The 24,510-nt window shown below is 41.0% G+C and overlaps 1 protein-coding gene across 1 annotated transcript in view; it reads left to right on the forward strand.

The window, feature by feature from the left end:
• Positions 1–1,274: 1,274 nt before the first annotated feature.
• Positions 1,275–24,510, forward strand: part of LOC120029896 (myomesin-2-like) — a 43,645-nt gene continuing 20,409 nt past the window's right edge. Inside the window, exons 1-24 of the mRNA XM_038975204.1 lie at positions 1,275–1,939; positions 3,644–3,755; positions 6,605–6,662; positions 7,237–7,391; positions 10,327–10,413; positions 11,702–11,790; positions 12,276–12,326; positions 12,986–13,150; positions 13,271–13,432; positions 14,364–14,505; positions 14,799–14,998; positions 15,102–15,155; positions 16,149–16,276; positions 16,603–16,786; positions 17,062–17,236; positions 18,892–19,013; positions 20,542–20,729; positions 21,091–21,217; positions 21,523–21,704; positions 21,788–21,902; positions 22,707–22,869; positions 23,257–23,363; positions 23,732–23,776; positions 24,301–24,437. Of these exons, the coding sequence (XP_038831132.1) occupies positions 3,664–3,755; positions 6,605–6,662; positions 7,237–7,391; positions 10,327–10,413; positions 11,702–11,790; positions 12,276–12,326; positions 12,986–13,150; positions 13,271–13,432; positions 14,364–14,505; positions 14,799–14,998; positions 15,102–15,155; positions 16,149–16,276; positions 16,603–16,786; positions 17,062–17,236; positions 18,892–19,013; positions 20,542–20,729; positions 21,091–21,217; positions 21,523–21,704; positions 21,788–21,902; positions 22,707–22,869; positions 23,257–23,363; positions 23,732–23,776; positions 24,301–24,437 (2,928 nt within the window). The 5' untranslated portion in view covers positions 1,275–1,939; positions 3,644–3,663. The remainder of the gene's footprint in view (positions 1,940–3,643; positions 3,756–6,604; positions 6,663–7,236; positions 7,392–10,326; positions 10,414–11,701; positions 11,791–12,275; positions 12,327–12,985; positions 13,151–13,270; positions 13,433–14,363; positions 14,506–14,798; positions 14,999–15,101; positions 15,156–16,148; positions 16,277–16,602; positions 16,787–17,061; positions 17,237–18,891; positions 19,014–20,541; positions 20,730–21,090; positions 21,218–21,522; positions 21,705–21,787; positions 21,903–22,706; positions 22,870–23,256; positions 23,364–23,731; positions 23,777–24,300; positions 24,438–24,510) is intronic.

Raw genomic sequence — 24,510 nt, forward strand, 5'->3', positions numbered from 1 at the left:
TCTCCTGTCAGGAGAAACACTCTTTTTACGACACTTCGATACCGAAATTACTTTTTCGTAGCAGGTTAGGAGAATTTAAGAGGAAGGTTATGATAATGAATGTAGAAGTTTAGGAGACTGTCGTTAAATTTAGGAAAAGGTTTAGGGTTAGCGAAAATGCTATCCTTCCAATGCTACAAAAATCACTTCCTATCGAAGTGTCGTGTAAAGAGTGTCCCGAGCACAGTCTCGTGTAGAAAATTGAAGTCACGCAAGATCATGTGAGAAATGCAATGTAGCAAGCAGCTTCTGACACCTTCTGACACCAATGTAATGAAACAGCAAGGAGTAGGTCTCGAACCCTCAACCTTCTAGTCCGAAATCCAGCGCGCTATCGACTGTGCCCCAAAAAAGCATGCTCAAGCAGCAGAGTCGATATCCGCGCTTATAACCCCAGGGTCGTTACAATACTTTTGAGAAGATGGGCAACTCCATTAGAAATGTATTAGAGGGTTCATTGTGTACGTTTCACATGCGTCGTCAATGGGCCGCGCGGTGCATTCTGGGACAAGATCACCCCTTCAAGGAGTTAATGGAGTCAATTGGCGCAAACTCAAAAAACCAACATTAGGACGCATTTCGTGAACAAGAAGTACAACATTACAAATCTTTTCCGAGATGTGAGATAATTAATGTGTTCTATGTAATGCCGTATAGCTTTGGAAACGTGAGATTATGTACTTCAGAGGAAAATAGGCAAGTTTTTCGACTCATAACCTGACTTTGAGAAGGGATTTGCGTGACGATTAGTTTAGCAACTCTGTGACGCAGCATGACAACCTGAACTTGGTTGACAGTCTGCTTGGTGGGGCGTTACACGTATCTTTGTAGCAGGCAGCCTGTATGGTAGTTCACCAGACTTTACTTTTCGTAGCTGTTTAGGAGAATTTACGCAGCAGGTTAGATAATTAGGTTAAGGCTAGGAAAAATGTTAGGGTTAGCTAAAATGCAAAACAAGTAAACCTTAGATGTCAATTTTAAATAAACTGTAATCCATCTAGCCATGAACCATATATACCCCATAGGCGCGCATACTCGCCACGAATATTAAACACAGACTTCTATCATGACATTACACTGGGCCACACAGTTGAATTAAAAACAACAAACAAAAACGTTTGATTGTTTATTGAAATTGCATGTATCTCTTTAATATTTCTATAACAAATGGGCAGGCTTGGCACACATTTTTTACAATGTTATTTATGACAGAAGGCTATGAATGAGCCGTTATTGTTTTCATTTAAGCTAACTAATAGATTAATAATGTTTGCATAAAGCTAACAAGCTGTGTGACATTGCCTCTGCTCTGGGGCTATTGGCAGGAATAGCCTAGGAATATACACTGTTGACTCCTAACCCAATCTCCCGTTAAAAATAGTGCTGGCTACAGTTCAGGTTTCAGGGGTTGTCTTAAGATTCCGTCTTGGTTCCTTCAGTTGAGCATAGAGCAAAGCAAGAATGCATTAAGATAGCCTAACGCTAAAATAAATAACAAATATTAAAATTATTTGAAATTCTTAAAATTGTAGCGTAAAATGCATTCTTGCTTAAATAGAGGCTAGAGTTGAAAGAAGTATGACATTATTTAAATGAAGTAAACTGGACACATTGTGCTCAGGCCAAATTTTGTAAATATTGCAAACTGGAATAAATGTTTAATAACCTATACAGTGAGCAAAGAAGCACCGACACTGCATGATATGTAGCCTAGCCTACTGCAAGTAAGAAATGATGTTGAGGGTTGATGTAAAAGCTATATATAGTCATATGCCTATCCATAAATGGGATGCTGAGAGTTGCTGCACTCTGTGGGTCATTTTTTGTTTTCATCAGCGAGTGACTTCCAAGCCTGTTACGGCTGACCCACCTCTGCTTTCAACTCGTGTAATCTCTTGGGGTAAGTCAGGCCTATTATCGCCTTCCCTTACAGATTCCTTGATTTTTCTGACAGGTGCTGATTTGAGAAATGTGCGCTTGGGACTTGGTTATATCAGAATGTGGAGATGTATTAGTCCAATTACCTAATTAGTGCCTACTGCCTAGACCCTGACGTGACATAAAAGGATATTATCTAGCAATATTCATTTTAATATTTTTGGGGACTTATATTATTGATCTCATAATGTTGCTCTGATGGCATGCTAATAAATCAGTTTATATGGACTTTTAAAATTCATTCTATAAAAAAGAGCTGACTATATGTCTGCTATATGCAGAGAAATGTGGCTCAGGAGTTCAAGTGTCAAGGGGGGGTTGATATATCTGGTGCTTGAATGTCTGATGTTAAGCACTTTTGCTTTATACTTGAGAAGTATTCTATAAATTAGCTCAACCTGGCAGATACATGAATATAGGGAATAGGATATAAAAGTCAAAAAGCTAATTCCTGTTATTTGATTGTAAACCTATTCCAATTGTTGAGATGCATTATGCAACTGTGTAGGACTGTGGGAATTTAAGGCTGCCATAGGCCTATAGATTATTACAACTATGTCCATATTCAAAGAACTTATTCAAAACTAACGCCTTGATCACACCTACAGTGTCTTACGCAAAATGGTGCGCAGCATCATCTGGATATGTGTGCAACAAAAGTTCAACATTCTGCTTCTGCTACCTGCTACCATTCTGCTTTCTGTCAAGCCATCAACGCATACAGTTTTACGCATACGTTAGATACATCCAATGTATGCACCACACAGAACGCACTGCAACTGCCTCTGCAGCGTAAAATAATGCATAATGCAGACTGTTCCATTACATCACAACAGGGGCCATCTCTTCTATCCATAACTCAGACTGTTCCATTACATCAGAACAGAGGTCATCTCTTCTACCCATAACTCAGACTGTTCCATTACATCAGAACAGGTGTTATCTTTCCTACCCATAACTCAGACTGTTCCATTACATCACAACAGGGGCCATCTCTTCTATCCATAACTCAGACTGTTCCATTACATCAGAACAGGGGTCATCTCTTCTACCCATAACTCAGACTGTTCCATTACATCAGAACAGGTGTTATCTCTTCTACCCATAATGCAGACTGTTCCATTACATCACAACAAGGGCCATCTCTTCTATCCATAACTCAGACTGTTCCATTACATCAGAACAGGGGTCATCTCTTCTACCCATAACTCAGACTGTTCCATTACATCAGAACAGGTGTTATCTCTCCTACCCATAACTCAGACTGTTCCATTACATCAGAACAGGCACAATGTTTCCCCTTGCACTGCAGGTTTGATGGAATTTGACCCCCAGTGTCTGTAACCTCACAGGCACTAATACCAAAGAGTTTTACAACTAAACCAAGATAGACCACAGCCTGTTGTTTCCAATGGGAACAAATTAGTGAATATCTGTCTCATTGTGCTAATACCTAAGGACGTACTGTACTGCATATTGTGCCTTGAAATGCATCAGAGGATCAAAAAGCCAGAGGAGCTATGGATCTGTTGCATTGCATTGTAAAACTACATTAACATGGTTTGTTTCTGTCATACAACTACTATACGTCTATGGGTTGCCATTATATTACTATTAGCCAATATAATACGTGTTATGTATTATGTGTTCGTCATTTCAATCACAGGTCATTAAAAGTGATCAACTATGGCTGCAACAGTTGCCAGACACAAGCACGTGCACATCAGCCACGACTACCACAGTGCACAGTCTAAGGTTGTAGCAAAGCAGTATACAAGGTAAGGAAGATGGGCCCATAGGAATCCTATGCTTCATTTGAAACGTTTACACAGGCAACTCAATTTTGACCAATCAGATCTGCTCTGAAAAAGATCTGATGTGAAAAGATCTGATGTGATTGGTCAAAAGACAATTAGTGAAAAAAAGATCAAAATTAAGCTGCCTGTGTAAATGTAGCCCATGTGGTTTGGAAACTGGTGGCCAGATTTACACATTTTTTGCACAGGAGTATAATTTGCACCTGCTATTTACCAGAGTGAATAATGCATTTAAATTGTAGAGCTTATTTAGCATATTTAGATTCAATGTAAATTAAGAAAGTTAACTGTTTTTCCTCTACTATTTGTTTTGGGTCTTTATTCCCCTCTGAGGATAAAGCACTGGTGTAAATACATAAAGTATATCTGGCCCTGGGTGTACAGTTTCAAATGGCAGTTAGTGTATTCAGCTGGGCTTTTAACAGTGGGTAAGTTTACACCTGGAGAGAGCACTTGTAACTCACTAACAGGTTGGTTCCCTGCTAATTGCCTAATCTCATGTAACTATGCAACCATCCTACTGCTATTACATCACTGGATCACATTCTCTTCTGGAAACTGGAGACACATGCTACACTGTCTTGCAATTTGTATTTGTATTTATTATGGATACCCATTAGCTGCTGCTAATGCAGCTGCCAATGTACAATGAACGGTTTTCTCTGTAATACACCTTTAGCTTATTTGCCTTCAATGAGGGGTGTGTTGATTTGTGCATTGTGTATTGATCAACAGTGGCTCAGTTAGTAGACCATGGTCCTTGCAACGCCAGGGTTGTGGGTTTGATTCCCTTGGGGTACCAGTAAGGCTGGTACCCCAAGGCTCACAAAATCATTTTAGACCCAAGCCACCCCCTGTACCCAGACGTTGAACTACTCCCCTCTGGGTGCAGATACAGGGCACCCCTCAGCAGGAAAAACAGAACTAGACAATAATTTGTGCCAGGTGTGATATCCCTCCTAAATAGCTCGGGCTGATGTTCCTAACGACTCAGTAAGGCCAGCAGGCTAGTCTTTGATTTGTTTTTGTTTTTTATTGGTATGTAACTGTTATGAAAGCTGTATTGTCAATTTTGTTTTGTATTTAAACGCCACTTTAAATGTGTACATGACACTGCAACAAAATTTCCCCATTGGGACAATAAAGTCAGTAAGTAAGTAAGAAAATATATGCACTCACTGCTGTAAATTACTCGCAATAAGAGGGTCTGCTTAATGACAAAATGTAAAAAAATCTATGTCAGTACTAGAGACAGGACACTCACATTAGTTTGTACATATGTAGAGTCTTAATTTGATCACCCTGTTGCAGGAGAACTTTCCTCCAATGCAAAACATTTAAAACTTGCAGTGTAGTTGAGGTTTGAAAAGGCTTCTGAAGTTTGTAATTTCCTCTTTGAAATACAGTATAAATACAAACGTATCGTGGATTTGGCTATTTTGGCTGCACCTGTTGCTGAAAGGTGTATAAAATCGAGCACACAGCCATGCAATCTCCATAAACAAACATTGGCTGTAGAATGGCCCATACTGAAGAGCTCAGTGACTTTCAACGTGGCACCACAGCTCAGCTGCAAAGTGGTAGGCCACACAAGCTCACAAAACAGGACTGTGCTGACCTAGTGCTGAAGAGCGTAGCGCGTAACAATCGTCTGTCCTCGGTTGCAACACTCACTACCGAGTTCCAAACTGCCTCTGGAAGCAACGTCAGCACAAGAACTGTTCATCTGTAGCTTCATGAAATGGGTTTCCATGGCCGAGCAGCTGCACACAAGCCTAAGATCACCATGAGCAATGCCAAGCGTTGGCTGGAGTGGTGTATAGCTTGCCACCATTGGACTCTGTAGCAGTGGAAACGCGTTCTCTTGAGTGATGAATCACGCATCACCCTCTGGCAGTCCAACAGACGAATCTTGGTTTGGCAGAAGCCAGGAGAATGCTACCTGCCCCAATGCATAGTGGCAACATTCTAGACGATTCTGTGCTTCCAACTTTGAGGCAACTGTTTGGGGAAGGCCCATGATTTTGGAATGACATGTTTGACAAGTAGGTGTCCACATACCTTTGGTCATGTAATGTCTCAGACTTGATTTACGAAAAATGTATCAACCTATACAAAAATGTCCATTAATTATAATCCACATAATAATTAAAATGTTCCTGTTGCTGCAGGATTATTTTCCTGCTGAATCAAATTGGCTCAAATTCACATCCTACATCTGTACCATACAGTCTATGGATCGTACCCTGTTTCATCTATTTAATCTCTGATCATCTATATTACCTGTGGACACTTGTATGATTATTTTGTCAGGTATGCACAGACTGATGATTCATCCCCAAGAAATAGTACACTAGATAATCTGACAGAAATGCAATCAGAATACTGTCAACATGAAGCTATTTTGCAAAACCCGCAATAACATCTGCTAAATATGTGATTAGATTTTATTAGAGAGAGGGCTTTTGATGCAAATGAAGTGCTTTTTAGCTTTCCAACAATATTTACTCAGCAATGAGCTGATTATTAAAATGTAGCGAAGATGCTTACTGTATGTATGGCACATCCTTTAGTTGTTATGGTTGTTATGGTTAGACTTAACATAGATGTTTTTTGTGGTGCTTAGAGGCTTTTCACTGCGGTGAGCCTTACTTAATGTAGATTTGGTCCTAAATGCTTGTTTGCTTGAACATAATTAGCTGCTTACACTTGTTTGTGTTGACTTCGTAAACGCCCAAGAAATAGTGAACTTGGAATTGCTTTTACCTTTTGTAAATTATGCTTTGACTATGTCTGTTTTGTTTATATAGCTCTGAGGTTGTGGAGGACGATTATCATCACAAACAAGAAACAAGAATCCAGGGAGTGGTAAGGTCCTTATCTGTCTTGTTGGGAGATGTCACCATAATTATAAATGTATTTTGAAAAAGACGAGCGGAAATATTTAGTATCAGATCTGCAAAAGACTTGTTATTTTTTCACCGTATTGAACCAAACCGTACTGTACAGGCTCCGATATTTTCTATTCACATTATCCTCTCTAGCACGGTTCGAGCAACTACAGGTGTAGGATCTTAATTTGATCACCCTGTTGCAGGAGAATTTTCATGAAATGTAAAACTTGTAGTGTATTTTAGGTTTAAAAAGACTTCTGAAGTTTGTAATTTCAATTTGCTGACTTGATTTCCCCTTATGATTTTTTAAATCCATTAATTATAATCCACGTAATAATTAAAATGTCCTGTTGCTGCAGGATTATTTTCCTGTTGTAGCAAACTGGCTCAGATTAAGATCCTACATCTGTATGTTGCATGCATAACCAGGCCAGCGCAGTACAGGTCGCCTCAGCTCGGCTTGGCTCAGTATGGTGAAAAGGATTTTGACGAAAACTTAATGAGGTTTCATATACTGTAAAAATGTCACATGTCCATATTGTCTTCAGGTACGGAAGAAGATGGTTGAGAAGTACGTTCGTGAGGAGTCTATGATCAGGGGTCCTCAATTCCTGACCACACTCCGATCCCATACCGTTTGGGAGCACACTCCTGTGAAACTATACTGTACGGTCGAGGGTTACCCTACCCCACTTGTGAAATGGTAAGGATTTAGTCTAAGTGGTTTATCTATGGGTATCAAATGTTATTGTATTGGTGTACACTCTTAGAAAAAAAAGGTTCCAAAAGGGTTCTACAGCTGTCCCCATAGGAGAACCTCTTTTGGTTCTAGGTAGAACCCTTTTCGGTTCCAGGTAGATCTATTTTGTGTTCCATGTAAAACCCTCTGTGGAAAGGGTTCTAAATGGAACCAAAATGATTCTACCTGGAACCAAAAAGGGTTCTTCAAAGGGTTCTCCTTCTGGGAACAGCCAAAGAACCCTTTTAGGTTCTAGACAGCACCTTTTTTTCTAAGAGTGTAGCACAAAGGGAGAACTGTTCCTCTGGTGCTATTCTCTCATTCCCTCTATGGGAGTGAAATAATGGTCAACGTTTTACAGATGATTGATGGTGTTTTATTTCAGTTGAGGCTAAGATGTCAGCATAGTTAAACTTGTCACTGTCTCTGTAGAAATGTTTTTTTTTCTCCATTCCTGAGATTTGACTCATTGATAAACATGGTGAAAATGTAGGTACCTTTAGGTACCTGCTATAGGTACCTGCTACCACTTTAGGTACCTGCTATAGGTACCTGCTACCACTTTAGGTACCTGCTATAGGTACCTGCTACCACTTTAGGTACCTGCTATGACAAAGGTACAGACTGATTACACAGTCTATAGAAATGTTTGTGGTTTTAGGAACATCCTTAAAAACGTAGGTGCTGGGCTAAAGAAGTAAACTTGTAAATAACAGAGAGGCCTGCACACTGAATATGCTCCCAATTTACCAGCTTTATTTATTTAACCTTTATTTGATCAGGGAGTCATGATGAGACCAAGGTCTCGTTTACAGATGAGCCATGAATTACACAAATGACAGAAAATACACACATCAAAATATAAATACAAAATGCAAGCAGAAAGTAGAACATGGTCATAAAAAACAAACACATTTATCAGTAATAAGGTCCTCAGTCAACCTTCTGAATCACCCTAGAGGCACCAGAACATCTCATTCATCAGTAATAAGGTCATCAGTCAACCTTCTGAATCACCCTAGAGGCACCAGAACATCACATTCATCAGTAATAAGGTCCTCAGTCAACCTTCTGAATCACCCTAGAGGCACCAGAACATCACATTCATCAGTAATAAGGTCATCAGTCAACGTTCTGAATCACCCTAGAGGCACCAGAACATCACATTCATCAGTAATAAGGTCCTCAGTCAACCTTCTGAATCACCCTAGAGGCACCAGAACATCACATTCATCAGTAATAAGGTCCTCAGTCAACGTTCTGAATCACCCTAGAGGCACCAGAACATCACATTCATCAGTAATAAGGTCCTCAGTCAACCTTCTGAATCACCCTAGAGGCACCAGAACATCACATTCATCAGTAATAAGGTCCTCAGTCAACGTTCTGAATCACCCTAGAGGCACCAGAACATCACATTCATCAGTAATAAGGTCCTCAGTCAACCTTCTGAATCACCCTAGAGGCACCAGAACCCCACATTCATCAGTAATAAGGTCCTCAGTCAACCTTCTGAATCACCCTAGAGGCACCAGAACATCTCATTCATCAGTAATAAGGTCATCAGTCAACGTTCTGAATCACCCTAGAGGCACCAGAACATCACATTCATCAGTAATAAGGTCATCAGTCAACGTTCTGAATCACCCTAGAGGCACCAGAACATCACATTCATCAGTAATAAGGTCCTCAGTCAACCTTCTGAATCACCCTAGAGGCACCAGAACATCACATTCATCAGTAATAAGGTCCTCAGTCAACGTTCTGAATCACCCTAGAGGCACCAGAACATCACATTCATCAGTAATAAGGTCCTCAGTCAACCTTCTGAATCACCCTAGAGGCACCAGAACATCACATTCATCAGTAATAAGGTCCTCAGTCAACGTTCTGAATCACCCTAGAGGCACCAGAACATCACATTCATCAGTAATAAGGTCCTCAGTCAACCTTCTGAATCACCCTAGAGGCACCAGAACATCACATTCATCAGTAATAAGGTCCTCAGTCAACCTTCTGAATCACCCTAGAGGCACCAGAACATCTCATTCATCAGTAATAAGGTCATCAGTCAACGTTCTGAATCACCCTAGAGGCACCAGAACATCACATTCATCAGTAATAAGGTCCTCAGTCAACCTTCTGAATCACCCTAGAGGCACCAGAACATCACATTCATCAGTAATAAGGTCATCAGTCAACGTTCTGAATCACCCTAGAGGCACCAGAACATCACATTCATCAGTAATAAGGTCCTCAGTCAACCTTCTGAATCACCCTAGAGGCACCAGAACATCACATTCATCAGTAATAAGGTCATCAGTCAACGTTCTGAATCACCCTAGAGGCACCAGAACATCACATTCATCAGTAATAAGGTCATCAGTCAACGTTCTGAATCACCCTAGAGGCACCAGAACATCACATTCATCAGTAATAAGGTCCTCAGTCAACGTTCTGAATCACCCTAGAGGCACCAGAACATCACATTCATCAGTAATAAGGTCATCAGTCAACCTTCTGAATCACCCTAGAGGCACCAGAACATCACATTCATCAGTAATAAGGTCCTCAGTCAACGTTCTGAATCACCCTAGAGGCACCAGAGCATCATATTCATCAGTAATAAGGTCCTCAATCAGCATTCTGAATCACCCTAGAGGCACCAGAGCATCACATTTAAGAAGATTGTTCCACAAATAAGATGCAAGAAAAACTAAAAACTGATGTACCTAACTCAGTAGAAACCAAAGGAATTTCCAGAGTAGCATATTCAGTGAGCTAGCCTCTCTGGTAATACACAGTCTGATCACAATGTTCTGCACACGTGGTCACTTTTGTGTTACCACATCCAACTGAAAGATTCACCATCAACCACTTCTACTTGATTTCTCTCCAGGTATAAAGATGGTGTCAGCATTGACATGTCATCAATTAAATACAATGTGCAGGACAATGTTGGAATTCATACCCTGGAGATTGCCAAGTAAGTTATTCTCATGGTAGGATTTTTTTGGTTTACTAGCTATAGCTAGTCTATGTGTTTCAGACGTTAGGAGGCACAATGGATGCACACCGTCAGTGGTAAAACAATGAGGGAAGGCACATGTTCTCATTGATTTGAGTTGTTTATTATTTAGATCCATTTGTCCACAAAACATTATCCCATCACGGTAGCTTATCGCAGCCATTTAAAAAATCTGATACAATATCATGACTTTGCTCCTGGAACATTGGGGATTTTCACTGTGGCCTCCCTGCATTTCACTGACAATCCCAGTGTTTAATGTTAACTTAATTAACACACGAGTGCCCACAAAAGGGACTCTTGTGAATGGTGGAGCTGTAGCGGTGGAGCTTTTCCAATTTAGTCAAAAGCCCTCCTGGGCGCCGCCCTCATCTTGAGGACTCGTCAGCTGTTCATAGCGAAGTGCTGAGCTCTGTGTCATTGGATCTTGGAGCTCCTTAAAGAGCCCTGCATCCCCTCGCTGTCAGAGTGTCAGGGGCACCAAGGCTAGATCCCCTCTCAAGTCTCAAAGCACTTTTTGCCTCTCCAAATCAAAATGAAAGGTCTCAATAAAGAAATGCCACTCTGTATTCTCCCAGTGTTCAAACCCTTTCACACTCAAAGAGAACAACCGTGGTTTGGAGACAGAGAGGGAAAGTGAGTGTGGACAGCTTTAAAATAGTGTGTGCAGGGTCAAGGTCTGATATCTGTCACTATTCTCAGCCTTCTCTCCCCCCTTGAATCTTCAGATGTTTGCCATTCATATTTAAAAGCCTCTCATGTTGAATATCTCCTGAAGAATTCATGGACTTGTTTTTTTTCTTCATCCCCTGCATAGAATTATTCTCCTGTCCTGAGTTCAAAACGTTTGATAATGTGTGCCATGATCTTGAGTGTGTGGTTCTAGAGGTCAAGATACGACGCTAGAAAAGTATTTAAATGTTCTGTATTTATTTGCTGTGCAATATTGTGCATTAATAGAGCCATAACAACATTTCAAATGAGGATTGTGTCTTGATATTTCACAGTATTAATTTAGTCAACAGCAATTTGCATAATCTACATCATTTATCATCCTTTGAAAGTTTACCATCCTGTAAATTCAACTCATGAAATTATGTTTGGTGGTTAGTCAATTAATCAAAAATAAATAATAAATCCACATACAAAAATAAATAGATAAAAGTCTAAGCCTTAAGTATTGCTGAGATGTTTATGTTTGTTCATGTACAGTTTCCAATATGTATTCTTCCGGTATTCACTATAGGTGTGAAACTGATGACACTGCGCAGTACACTGCTGTGGCTGGTAACATTCATGGACAGGTCTCTACTCAAGCCTCTGTCATTGTCAAGAGTAAGTCTGGCAAGGCAAAAACACACAGTATACATGTTTTGTCAGTGCATTGTTTTTAATATAAGGCTTATTTAAACGGCCAGTCAGCAGTGGACACAATAATAAAGCATACTCCCCACTACTGTTGCGTTAAAAAGTTGAGGGATGGGGCTGGAGAAATGTAATATCTCAAATTTCATAGACAGAGCTATGGATGCAAGGACTGAACATCCATGATATCACAATTATAGTTTTAACCACGTTTTGAAACATTGGCGTAAAACAAGATTATATTTTGGGTTCTGATGGGGTACGACAGTTAAACTAAGCTCATGAGGCAGTTAGAAGTTATATAACTTATAAGTCCAAAAATGTATGTAGCAACTGCTGATTGCCCCTTTAAATGGAAAGAGTATGTGTAATTACTTGATTTATACCATAATCATACAACATGATGGTGTATTGTTGTATAGTGATTGTGTGTGTATAAAATGTCTGTTCTGCAGGGATCAGAGAAGAAGGCCATTCATCTTCCTATGCATGGCTTCCTTACACAAGTAAGTCCACCCAACACAACTGTCCTGTGTATTCTCTCTGATACTTAATTTATCCTCTGAGTAGATTCTGAGCACCGTTGAGTCAAATCCAATCACTGGGGATTGCTTGAATAGGGCATCATTCTTCTTGAATTGTAAAGATGTAGCCTACATATGAATCAATGTACTCAACACAACAATGTTTTGTACTATAGTGAGAGACAAACATAAACTACTGTAGGAGGTATATCAATTCAAACATGCTTTGTTAACGCATGAGAAGAATGTTGTTTTTGATTTATTTCCAAATGTTTGATGTGCTTGATACCGTTCCATTAATTCCATTCCAGTCTTTACAATGAGCCCGTCACCCTATAGCCCCTTTCACCAGCCTCCTCTGGTATATATTAATCACAACATCAGTTGCACTTTTGTCTTTTTTAAAAAGAGAATAGGAGACAGAGAGTGCTATTTAAGTGGTATGAATATGCTGAGGTACATAGATCGTTTTTGTCAGACTGTCACAATATCTTCAAAATAATTCAGAGCGCTCTCTCTCTATCAAAGTGTATGTAATTGCATGGTTGCAGAATATAATTGTGATCATGGTGCTCTATAATGATGTTACTGAAATAGAGTCATAATACTGTAAGTATGTCCTCCTTTACTGTCTTCTGCAGTTCCCATGTTGCCGGAGATCAAATACACCAAGATCAACATCACCTTCCTGAAGACTTTTGGCTCGGTCTTTGGAACAGAGGGAGACACGGTCACCTTGGCCGCCACAATGACCGCTACTCCTAACCTAGCCAATCTGCAGCCTGAAGCTCAATGGTTCAGAGACGGTATCACATTTTCTCTTACGATCATAACGCTCTCAATAACAGACAATTTACTAGGCCAGTTTTGTAACTTCAGCTACGGACAGGTCCTCACTTTTAATGTTGCTGTTTTTTTTGTGTCAGATCATCGGCTGTCAGACTCCAAGTGGGTGAAGATAGAGTCTGCTAGAGGCGAGACCAAGCTGACCCTGCCTCACCTGAACAAGGATGATGAGGGTGTCTACTCACTCCGTATGGTTACAAAGGGGGGAGATGCTGTCCACAGTGCATTTGTTTCCTGTGCAGGTAAAACAACAACTAACTTTGAGAAATGTAGCCAGGGGCGCAACTTTCACTGGGGACGGGGGGACGGGGGGGGGGGGACATGTCACTCCCACATTCTGAAATTGCATTTTTGGCCCCCCCCAGTTTTATCATTGGAATGTGATACAAAACTAGGCAATGGTTTGCTTTAGGACCATGCGGACGCCTCTAAGCGGTCGGGTAGGCTGTTTGGAGTGTTTATCCAACTGGATAGAAAAAAATATATATCTAAAACCAAAGTTGCGCCCCTGTTTGTAGCTATACCCCCTCTGTGTGTACCAGCAATGCAGCTACTTTAAAACTGTAGTGTCAGTAATATTCTGATATCTTTCAAAAAAGCTGATTTGGTCCTTTGATGGTTCTGTTCACAGGGAGTTTCAGGTATTGTGTGATTCAAAGCCATATATTTACAGTTAGGCCAACTTTTAGAATAGAGAGTGAAGCCAACTTTTGGAATATAATTTTTGAATTTTTGAACTTTGAATGTTGTTCTAGTTCTAGACATTCAGTTAGTATTGTTTAAATATTCCCCATGTAATGTCAATGGGGAGCTAACATGGCTGCCATATATTTTCTATAGTGTCATGTAAATGCATCACAATTCATAAACCGCATTGGCCCAACTCTCTAAATACAGGGTTGTCAGTAGTTACAACAGCCACAAAGTCAAAATTGGCTATATTGTAAAAATTCATGAATTCAAAAATTTGCTTTTTGGTCTTAATTGAAGGTTAGGGTTAGGCATATGGTTAATGTTAGGGTTAGGTCAGATTTAAAGAAAAGAAACTGTAGAAATAAGCAGTGTTTAGCCATTTGTGGATGTAGTAACTAGTGACGACCTTAATACTTGGCTATGGCATGATGTACTTTGACAGAGTATGAAGATGTGACTTGCTTTGTGTCCCTGTGCCAGATGGTCCTCCCCCAGTGCCTGGAGCTCCAGGTGCCCCTATGGACATCAAGATCCATGACGCCAACAGAGATTATGTCATCGTTTCCTGGAAGCCTCCCAACACCACCACTGAAGGCCCCATCATCGGATACTTTGTAGATAGGTAACGGAAGGTGTTGAAATGGGAATCAAATGTGAATATTTCCAGCTACTTTTTACAGATGCCATGATCTGATCAGGAAAAACATCAGGAACTCGTTATAAACTTTCATTTTTCTTCTTCTTATAATCACATAAAATCTAGGCTCCAAATTGGAGACACATCTGAAAATTACAACCTATACTCTTCCACCACTGTTCATAGCTGGTGACAGGATAATGTAGCTATATCAGCCAAAATGTCCTCTTCAGAGATGGATTTGGGGAGATGAACCAATTTTCCTCATTTTGTTTCAGATGTGAAACTGGAACTGAAAATTGGGTGCAGTGCAATGACTCCCCCATTAAGATCTGTAAATACCCTGTGCCTGGCCTGTTCGAGGGCCACTCCTACTATTTCCGTGTGCGGGCAATAAACTCACACGGCATCAGCAAGCCCTCCAGAATGTCTGACCCCATCGCCGCCCTGGACCCCACTGAATTTGAAACACTCCATGGTAATGTGGTGATGACATCTTAAACTTTACCTTGTGAGTTCATGTATTCTCTAGAATCAAATTAAATGTATATACTTTTATGTTTTTATCTTTGTTTTGACAGACATCAAGTTGGGTGGAAAACTTGACGTTGTAATTTACCACGATGACGTTGAAGGTACTAAATGGTTTTCTATGACGTATGGGGATCCTTGAATCTCGATCAACTAGTTTGATGCAAAAATCTTTGATGTTCTTCTAAGAAGTCATGATATTACTTTTCTATGCTTATTTCTGTATACCTCATCAGACACTGAAAGGAGGTCCAACTCCCCCTTTACAATATTGCCATATTATTAGCCCTCACATTGTACCATGCCTAACATCTGTACACCAACTGTCACATTACTCTTTTACATTTTAGTCATTTAGCAGACACTCTTATCCAGAGCGACTTACAGGTGCAATTAGGGTTAAGTGCCTTGCTCAAGGGTACATTGACAGTTTTTTTTACCCAGTCAGCTCAGGGATTCAAACCAGTAACCTTTTGGTTACTGACCCAATGCTCTTAACCGCTAGGCTACTCATCAGCTGCTCTCTGTCTCAATATTTAGCAATAATGGAATTATTTAATTACATTTTTCTCGAGGGGGGGGGATCTTGCAGGGCTGGTGGCCTGGCGGTTGGGAGCTTGGGCCGGTGGCTGATAGGTCGCTGGTTCTGGTCCCCATTTTTAACCTTATGGGAGATCTGACGACGTGCCCTTGAGTTGACTCTGGTTGCTTCTGTGGGTCGCTCTGGATGGGAGTCTGTTAGATGACTGAATGGGATGTAGATCTTGAGCGGCTTCACTGCAAGTAGACTGTATGTTTTAATATTTAATTTAAAAAAAAAACATTTAAAAATGTATATACATGAAATAACACATATGGAATCATGTAGTAACCGAAACAATGGTTACTACATGATACCATATGTGTTATTTAATAGTTTTGATGTCTTCACTATTATTCTACAATGTAGAAAATAGTCAAAATAAAGAAAAACCCTTGAATGAGTAGGTGTTTCCAAACTTTTGGCTGGTACTGTATGTGTATAGACAACTCGGGGGAATGCTCCCACTTGGGCAAAAAACAGTTTGTGAATTCTTTGTGATGTCTTGTGTCCGTAGATGGGAAGAAAGTACCAGGAACCCCCTCCAAGTTGCACGCTTCAGAGACCGACCGAACATATGTTGTCCTCAGCTGGAAACCTGCTCCTTATCGGGGCCAGGCCCCAGTGTGGTACTATATTGAGAAGGTTGGTCTCTCTCTGCTCTCTCACCTTTCTTTTTTACCCAAACTTTGCAGCAACAGAATAGAGACACATTTCAACATGGAATCACTAGATTTGTGTCTTCTAAAACACATTAAATCTTTCCGGGATCCCACTTCAATAGAATAATCAAGGGCAATTACAAGTAGGGTCATGATTCAAATCGAATGAATGAATGAATGAATGAATGAATGAATGGTTGAAGTCAACGGAATGAATTGGGGTTACGTCTTCTTCTCCATTGCATTTGACAGTATCTGTGGATGTTGTTACAGAGTGTAAATGTTGTCTTTGGGGCTCTTCCCTCACAGTGTTTGGCCGAGAGCGGTGCGTGGCAGAGGGTGAACACTCAGGTACCCGTGAGATCTCCTCGCTATGCCGTGTTCGATTTGGCTGAAGGAAAACAGTACTTGTTCCGCGTGCTGGCTGCAAACATGTACGGCACCAGTGAAGCCTCTGAGCCCACAGAGCCCATTCAGACTCAAGAGCTGCGCGGTAAGAAGGTCCTCTTCAGTGGCTTTATAGCTGTCTCTTAAAGTCCTCTGCAAGGTTGTTCTCAAGTATTTTCTCTAAATATCAAACTCCCTGCAAAGGATAGCAATAGTCATGGGTAGAATTTGAAAAAAGTTACTCTGGAAATTTTTTCAAAAAGTCATTTGCGCCCATATTACAGATTTAGCAACAAAAACAATTGTCCTTCATTTAAAGTAAGTTATAGATAGTTGACCTTTTGCCTTAGACATTAACCATGCCTTATTAATCTACTGTAGGGGTCCCCTCCGCTCCTGGTCAGGTGGTTGCCACAAGGGAGACTGATACATCTCTTCTTATCCAATGGGCTGAACCCAAGGAGCCTAATAATCTTATTGGTTACTACATCGATGTGTGTGTAAAAGGCTCCAAGGACTGGGCTTCAGCTAACCACAAACCTCACAAGAACAACAAGTATGTATTCTGTCATGTACAGTGGCTTGCTAAAGTATTCACCCTGCTTGGCATTTTTCCTATTTTGTTGCCTTACAACCTGGAATTAAAATTGACTTTTTGGGGGTTTGTATCATTTGATGCCTACCACTTTGAAGATTCAAAATATTTTTTATTGTGAAACAAACAAGAATAAGACAATAAAACTGAAAACTTGAGCGTGCATAACTATTCACCCCCCAAAGTCAATACTTTGTAGAGCCACCTTTTGCAGCAATTACAGCTGCAAGTCTCTTGGGATATGTCTCTATAAGCTTGGCACATCTAGCCACTGGGATTTTTGCCCATTCTTCAAGGCAAAACTGCTCCAGCTCTTTCAAGTTGGATGGGTTCCGCTGATGTACAGCAATTTTAAGTCATACCACAGATTCTCAATTTGATTGAGGTATGGGCTTTGACTAGGCCATTCCAAGACATTTAAATGTTTCCCCTTAAACCACTCGAGTGTTGCTTTAGCAGTATGCTTAGGGCCATTGTCATGCTGGAAGGTGAACCTCCGTCCCAGTCTCAAATCTCTGGAAGACAAACAGGTTTCCCTCAAGAATTTCCTTGGATTTAGCGCCATCCATCATTCCTTCAATTCCCAGTCCCTGACGATGAAAAACATCGTCAGGGACTGGGAATTGGATAGAGTTGTCGGGGTGATGAGAGGTGTTGGGTTTGCGCCAGACATAGCGTTTTCCTTGATGGCCAATAAGCTGAATTTTAGTCTCATCTGACCAGTGTACCTTCTTCCATATGTTTGGGGAGTCTCTCACATGCCTTTTGGCGAACACCAAACACCAAGTGTTTGCTTATTTTTTTCTTAACACAATGGCTCTTTTCTGTCCAGTCTTCCGTAAAGCCCAGTTCTGTGGAGTGTACGGCTTAAAGTGGTCCTATGGACAGATACTCCAATCTCCGCTGTGGAGCTTTGCAGCTCCTTCAGGGTTATCTTTGGTCTCTTTGTTGCCTCTCTGATTAATGCCCTCCTTGCCTGGTCCATGAGTTTTGGTGGGCGACCCTCTCTTGGCAGGTTTGTTGTGGTACCATATTCTTTCCATTTTTTTATAGTGGATTTAATGGTGCTCCGTGGGATGTTCAAAGTTTCTGATATTTTTTAATAACCCAACCCTGAATTGTACTACTCCACAACTTTGTCCCTGACCTGTTTGGAGAGCTCCTCAGTCTTCATAGTGCCGCTTGCTTGGTGGTGTTGCAGACTCTGGGGCCTTTCAGAACAGGTGTATATATACTTAGATCATGTGACACTTAGATTGCACACAGGTGGACTTTATTTAACTAATTATGTGACTTTTGAAGGTAATTGGTTGCACCAGATCTTATTTAGGAGCTTCACAGAAAAGGGGGTGAATACATATGCACGCACCACTTTTCAGTTTTTAATTTTTTTGTAATTTTTTTCATTTCACTTCACCAATTTGGACTATTTTGTGTATGTCCATTACATGGAATACAAATAAAAATCAATTCAAATTACAGGTTGTAATGCAACAGAATAGGAAAAACGCCAAGGCGGATGAATACTTTTGCAAGGCACTCTACTTATTATTTGAAGTGTGATTTCATTCATCATAATGTGTTGAGATTTTTCTTCATTTGCTATTTTTGATTAGGTTTGTGGTTCAAGGTTTGACCACTGGTGAGACATATGCTTTCCGTGTGCAAGCCATCAATGAGCTGGGTCTTAGTGATGAATCACAGGAGTCCTCCCCCCTCTCTGTCAAAGCTGCACTCAGTGAGTATGGACACACACGTGCACGCACGCACGCACGCACGCACGCACGCACGCACGCGCACGCACGCACGCACGCACACACACACACACACACACACACACACACAGCAGACAGAATATACTTGTCATTTGTCGAGATTCCAACCAGGTGGAAAAAGTGCTGCATTCAATATGGCAGTAGCAACAGTAACAAAGAAGAAAATTGCAAATACTAAATTTTAGCGACCCACTGTGCTTAGCTGGAGGCTCTTTTCTCTGTGAATGATCACAGTGAATAAATTGTAGCAATGTTGTCAAGACTTTCTTCAAGGCCGTTGGTAGCTGTCCAGAAGTAAGACACACAAAGGCATCTAACTTTGATGCCTTAAGTCGGCTGAATATCTAATGATTATATCATCACAAGCATCGTATCATTAAATAAATGTCTCCAATAAATGAAGAGGACCGTCATTCTTCCTATTCACACGTTTCAGCAGGACAGCCTGGGAGCCTATTGGATTTGAGCCTGTCATCGTGTACTTTTCTCCTTGTCCAAATAATGTGAATAATTTAGGCAATCTGAGTCAAAAACAAACCATTGGTTCGTAGAGTTCCTTTGGGACATTCAACCAACAACTGCAGATTGTTTCATCAAATCATACATTTTTAAACTCATTGACGATACTCCAAGCTATGTGGATTGCAGTGTTTCTTAACAACAATGATCATATTTACATTTAGCAGATGCTCTTATCCAGAGTGACTTATAGGAGCAATTAAGGTTAAGTGCCTTGCTTAAGAGCACACCGACAGATTTTTCACCTAGTTGGCTCGGGGATTCGAACCAGCGACCTTTCGGTTACTGGCCCAACGTGCTGAAACGCTAGGCTACATGCTAGTTGGCGCCATTATGCACTAAAATGTATTTATTATTCATGCTACCGAAAGCCTTAACAACCATAACCCTAAACTCGTAGAAAAGGGTTCTGAAAGGGTTCTGCAGCTTTCCCCAAAGGATAACCCTTTTTGGTTCCAGGTAGAACTCTTCTGGGTTCCAGGTAGAACCCTCTGTGGAAAGGGTTCCACATGGAACCCACAAGGGTTCCACATGGAACCAAAAAGGTTCTACCTGGAACCAAAAGGGGTTCTTCAAAGAGTTTTTCTATGGGGAGAGCCGAAGAACCCTTTTTGGTTCCAGATAGCACCTTTATGTGTAGAGAACCCTGCTATACAGTGGGGAGAACAAGTATTTGATACACTGCTGATTTTGCAGGTTTTCCTACTTACAAAGCATGTAGAGGTCTGTAATTTTTATCATAGTTACACTTCAACTGTGAGAGACGGAATCTAAAACAACCTCTCCACAATGGCCAAGACCTCTACATGCTTTGTAAGTAGGAAAACCTGCAAAATCGGCAGTGTATCGGCAGTGTATCAAATACTTGTTCTCCCCACTGTATATCCAATCCAGGTCATGTGACATGATTAACCAAAAAACAGGGCCCTAATCATGATACATGTTTAAGACACATGTAAACTCTGTTTGCAGCGACTCCCTCTGCTCCATATGACATCGCTCTGCTGGCCTGTGACGGAGAGTCTATGGTTCTGAACTGGAAGCACCCAGTCCACTCCGGTGGCTCTCCGGTGGTTGAATACTACATTGACAAACACAGGCACGGAGAACACACATGGAGAGAGATCAACATCCCACCAATCAAAGAGCGGCTGTTCAAGGTACAAATCTGATCGACCTTTGTCAGCTAAACACATCTGTAATGGTTAGGATTATACACTCTTAGAACAAAAGGTGCTTTCTAGAACCTAAAAGGGTTTTTCGGCTGTCCCCATAGGATAACTCTTTGCAGAACCCTTTTTGGTTCCATGCCCTTTTCAGTTCAATGTAGAACCCTTTCCATAGAGGGAAACAAAAAAAGGTTTTACCTGGAACCAAAAAGGGTTTTCCTAATGGGGACGGCCGAAGAACCCTTTAAGGTCCTAGATAGCACCTTTAGTATAGATAGTGTCGGATCATATGGAATCTATTATGCAGTTCAATTAGTTGTAACCGTTTTAGTACTTTCCTTCACAACCACAGGTTGAACATCTGAGTGCAGGTGCAGTCTATGAGTTCATGGTGTATGGTGGAAGTCTTGCTGGTCTTGGTGCCCCCTCTGCCCCCAGCAAGGCCTTCCATTGTGATGCCTGGACCATACCCGAGCCAGGTACAGTACCGAAAACCTCTCTAAAACAAGTTTCTATTTTAAAGATGAAGTGTGCACAGTTCAAAGAAGTGAAGATCATTTTACATGCAAATACCGTTGCATAATTAAACCATTAATGCATATCTCATAATTATGGAATAGGTGTATTCAAGCAGAAGCTTATCGCCGGTACCACTTCCAACATCAATCGTTAAAACAGCAGCACATAGACATTACACAGTCTGACGTCTGTGCTCTGACTTACGTCTGACATAAAGAACTGCTTGTCTGTCATTTTTGTACATTTACTGCACTCTGAATTTCAGGTCCAGCCTATGACATGACTTTCTGCGAGATCCGTGATGACTCTGTGGTGGTGGAGTGGAAGGCTCCCGTCTACACAGGCACCAGCCCGATCACAGGCTACTTTGTTGACTTTGCAAAGAAAGGCTCAGATGAATGGCACTGTTCCAACGAGAGCCACGCTGTCAGTCACCGCTACCACAAGGTACAGAGAGTATTCCTAGAATACCTGCGTTATGACAATGTGTCAGCCTATTTGGCACGTTTGACAGTCCTCCTCGTTTTCAGGTGACTGGGTTGGAGGTTGGAGTGTCCTATGTGTTCAGAGTGCGCGCAGCAAACGCTGAAGGTGCCGGCAAGCCTTCCTTGGCTTCTAACCCTGTGGTTGCCAAAGCAGTGGAAGGTACTGTTGGACAGACACAATTCCCTACGCTGCGCTTCAATGTGGCTTAGAGCAGAGCAGCATTCGTTCAGTGTGTTCCACAGAGAATGTTTATTTGGGTCAGGATTCCCATTAAAATGGGACTTAGATTAGGAGAGTAATACCACAGGGTGTGTAGTACACTAGACAGGGTTATGAGGAGGGGTAGTCTGTGCTTCTGTCGATAAGGAACATTGGGACGACGTGGGAGTAGAGAAAAATAGATGACTCATATGGAGCTCGGTAGAGTTGTTGAAGTGAGAAGGTGCAGACCATCAGGCGACCTGCAGAGGGCAGTGTTGTATTCTACAGGGACATCAGCGACTCAAGCACAAGGCTGGTTGAGATCAGAGAAAAGTCATTTTCACAACTCTCTAGGTATTCATTCAACAGAGGATGCAGAACATAAATGCAGAAATAGTCTCTGAACATATAATGAACATACTACCCTACTATGACTGTACCAAAACACACATCTCTAGGATGCTGTACTACCCTACTATGACTGTACCAAAACACACATCTCTAGGATGCTGTACTACCCTACTATGACTGTACCAAAACACACATCTCTAGGATGCTGTACTACCCTACTATGACTGTACCAAAACACACATCTCTAGGATGCTGTACTACCCTACTATGACTGTACCAAAACACACATCTCTAGGATGCTGTACTACCCTACTATGACTGTACCAAAACACACATCTCTAGGATGCTGCACTCCCAGATGTTTATTGCTGTTGCCTGTCAACTTCACTCTTTGCTTTGTCACTCCAAAAGGTGCCCAGGAGATGACCTGCACAGTGGACGAGGAGTCAGGTGACTTCATCCTGTCATTTGAAAGTTGTCAAATTACAGAGAGCTCCCACTTTGTGTGGAAGAAATTCTACAAGGAAATCACTGACTTCTCCAAAGGCATTGTCATCAAAACAGAGGGCAATATGTAAGCTATGCACAAAACTTGTCAACAGATCAAATATATTTCAACAAAACAAAACGTTCAAGAGTTCTCAGTAGTGATTCAGAAGTGTGTAATATACTCACATTGATGTGCTCAGTATCTCCTGGACTCTATATTATCCAATGGTGTGCCTTTATTCATTTATTTCTATATTATCCAATGGTGTGCCTTTATTCATTTATTTCTATATTATCCAATGGTGTGCCTTTATTCATTTATTTCTATATTATCCAATGGTGTGCCTTTATTCATTTATTTCTATATTATCCAATGGTGTGCCTTTATTGATTTATGTCTATATTATCCAATGGTGTGGCTGTTTTTATTTCTATATTATCCAATGGTGTGCCTTTATTCCTTTCTTTCTAGCTCTAAGCTTATTTTCAAGCACCCAGACCAGGGGGATGTGGGCTGCTTCTCCGTTTCTGTAACTAACACTGGTGGTGTTTCTGCCAGCCATGAAATCCATGCCGACGGTAGGCCCTGGCTGGGGGTAGATCACAAACAGGAGGTTACTTATTTATAACCCTCATTCAGGATCACGGTATGAAATAGATTTAGTCCATACATGCATGCATACTGTACTAGTACATCTAAATCAACATAACAGCATGTCGTTATACGGCAGATGTTGGAGTCAGAAACAATAGTGGTGCCTTTCACTGTTATTCATAAATATGATATGATGACGTGATACAGGACATGCATGTCTGGTCTTGTGCAGTGCAGACAACTGTTACTGTTGAAGTGTATGATGAAGTTCCATGTAAAAAGGAATTGCTGTGGATGATATTGGATCATTACAATACTGAAATACACTCTCTCTTGTTTACCTCTATTACAGAGCTGGAGAAAATGCTGGCAAAGAGCTATGGTATTCGACACCCAGGTAGGTTTTGTTCTGAATTATTTAATATGGCTTTTCTATTTTCAAAGAGAAAAGGAATGTCCGCGACTCTGGTATGTTCCCATTGTGATTTAATCAGACACACAAAAAAGATCAGAGTTGGATCTTTGTCAGGTCATTTTCTATTTTCACTCTCATGAATTTTTGGTTCCCATCAAATAACTATTTGGAATACACAGCTCAGGGTAAAAGGTCCATTTTCTTAGTTTTGTTTTGCTTGAATAATGGGTATATACTATAGGGGCGTGTGTGCTGTTGTAGACTGGTGATGCGGGTTCATGTAAACCATATAGTTCCATGTAAACCACATAGAGGAGACAACTGTTAATCCCAGAAAATAGTTTTTGTCAGCCTTTGCTCCATCAACGTTTTTAGCATGTGGTTCATCACAGCTTATTCTTATGTTTTGAGAAGGGCAATGTCTTCCTTTGAACAAATCCCATTTCTATCACAAAACCTACCTCTATTTGCATCACCTTCTTCTATTATTGTTTCTGCTTCCACAGTGATCCCTCTAAAGACTCAGCTGGCCTACAAGATTCTGGAGCGCGGCCGCATGCGCTTCTGGCTGCAGGCTGAGCACATCTCCTCTGCTGTCACCTATAAGTTCTTAGCTAACAACAATGAACTCTCACCGACTAATGTAAGACTCTCCTCCTTATTCCTGTCAACTCTAAACCGACACACTGTCTTTGTCCGAAATGGTGCCCTATTCC

Source organism: Salvelinus namaycush, chromosome 35 (assembly GCF_016432855.1).
Source record: "Salvelinus namaycush isolate Seneca chromosome 35, SaNama_1.0, whole genome shotgun sequence".
NCBI classification, from domain to species: domain Eukaryota; kingdom Metazoa; phylum Chordata; class Actinopteri; order Salmoniformes; family Salmonidae; genus Salvelinus; species Salvelinus namaycush.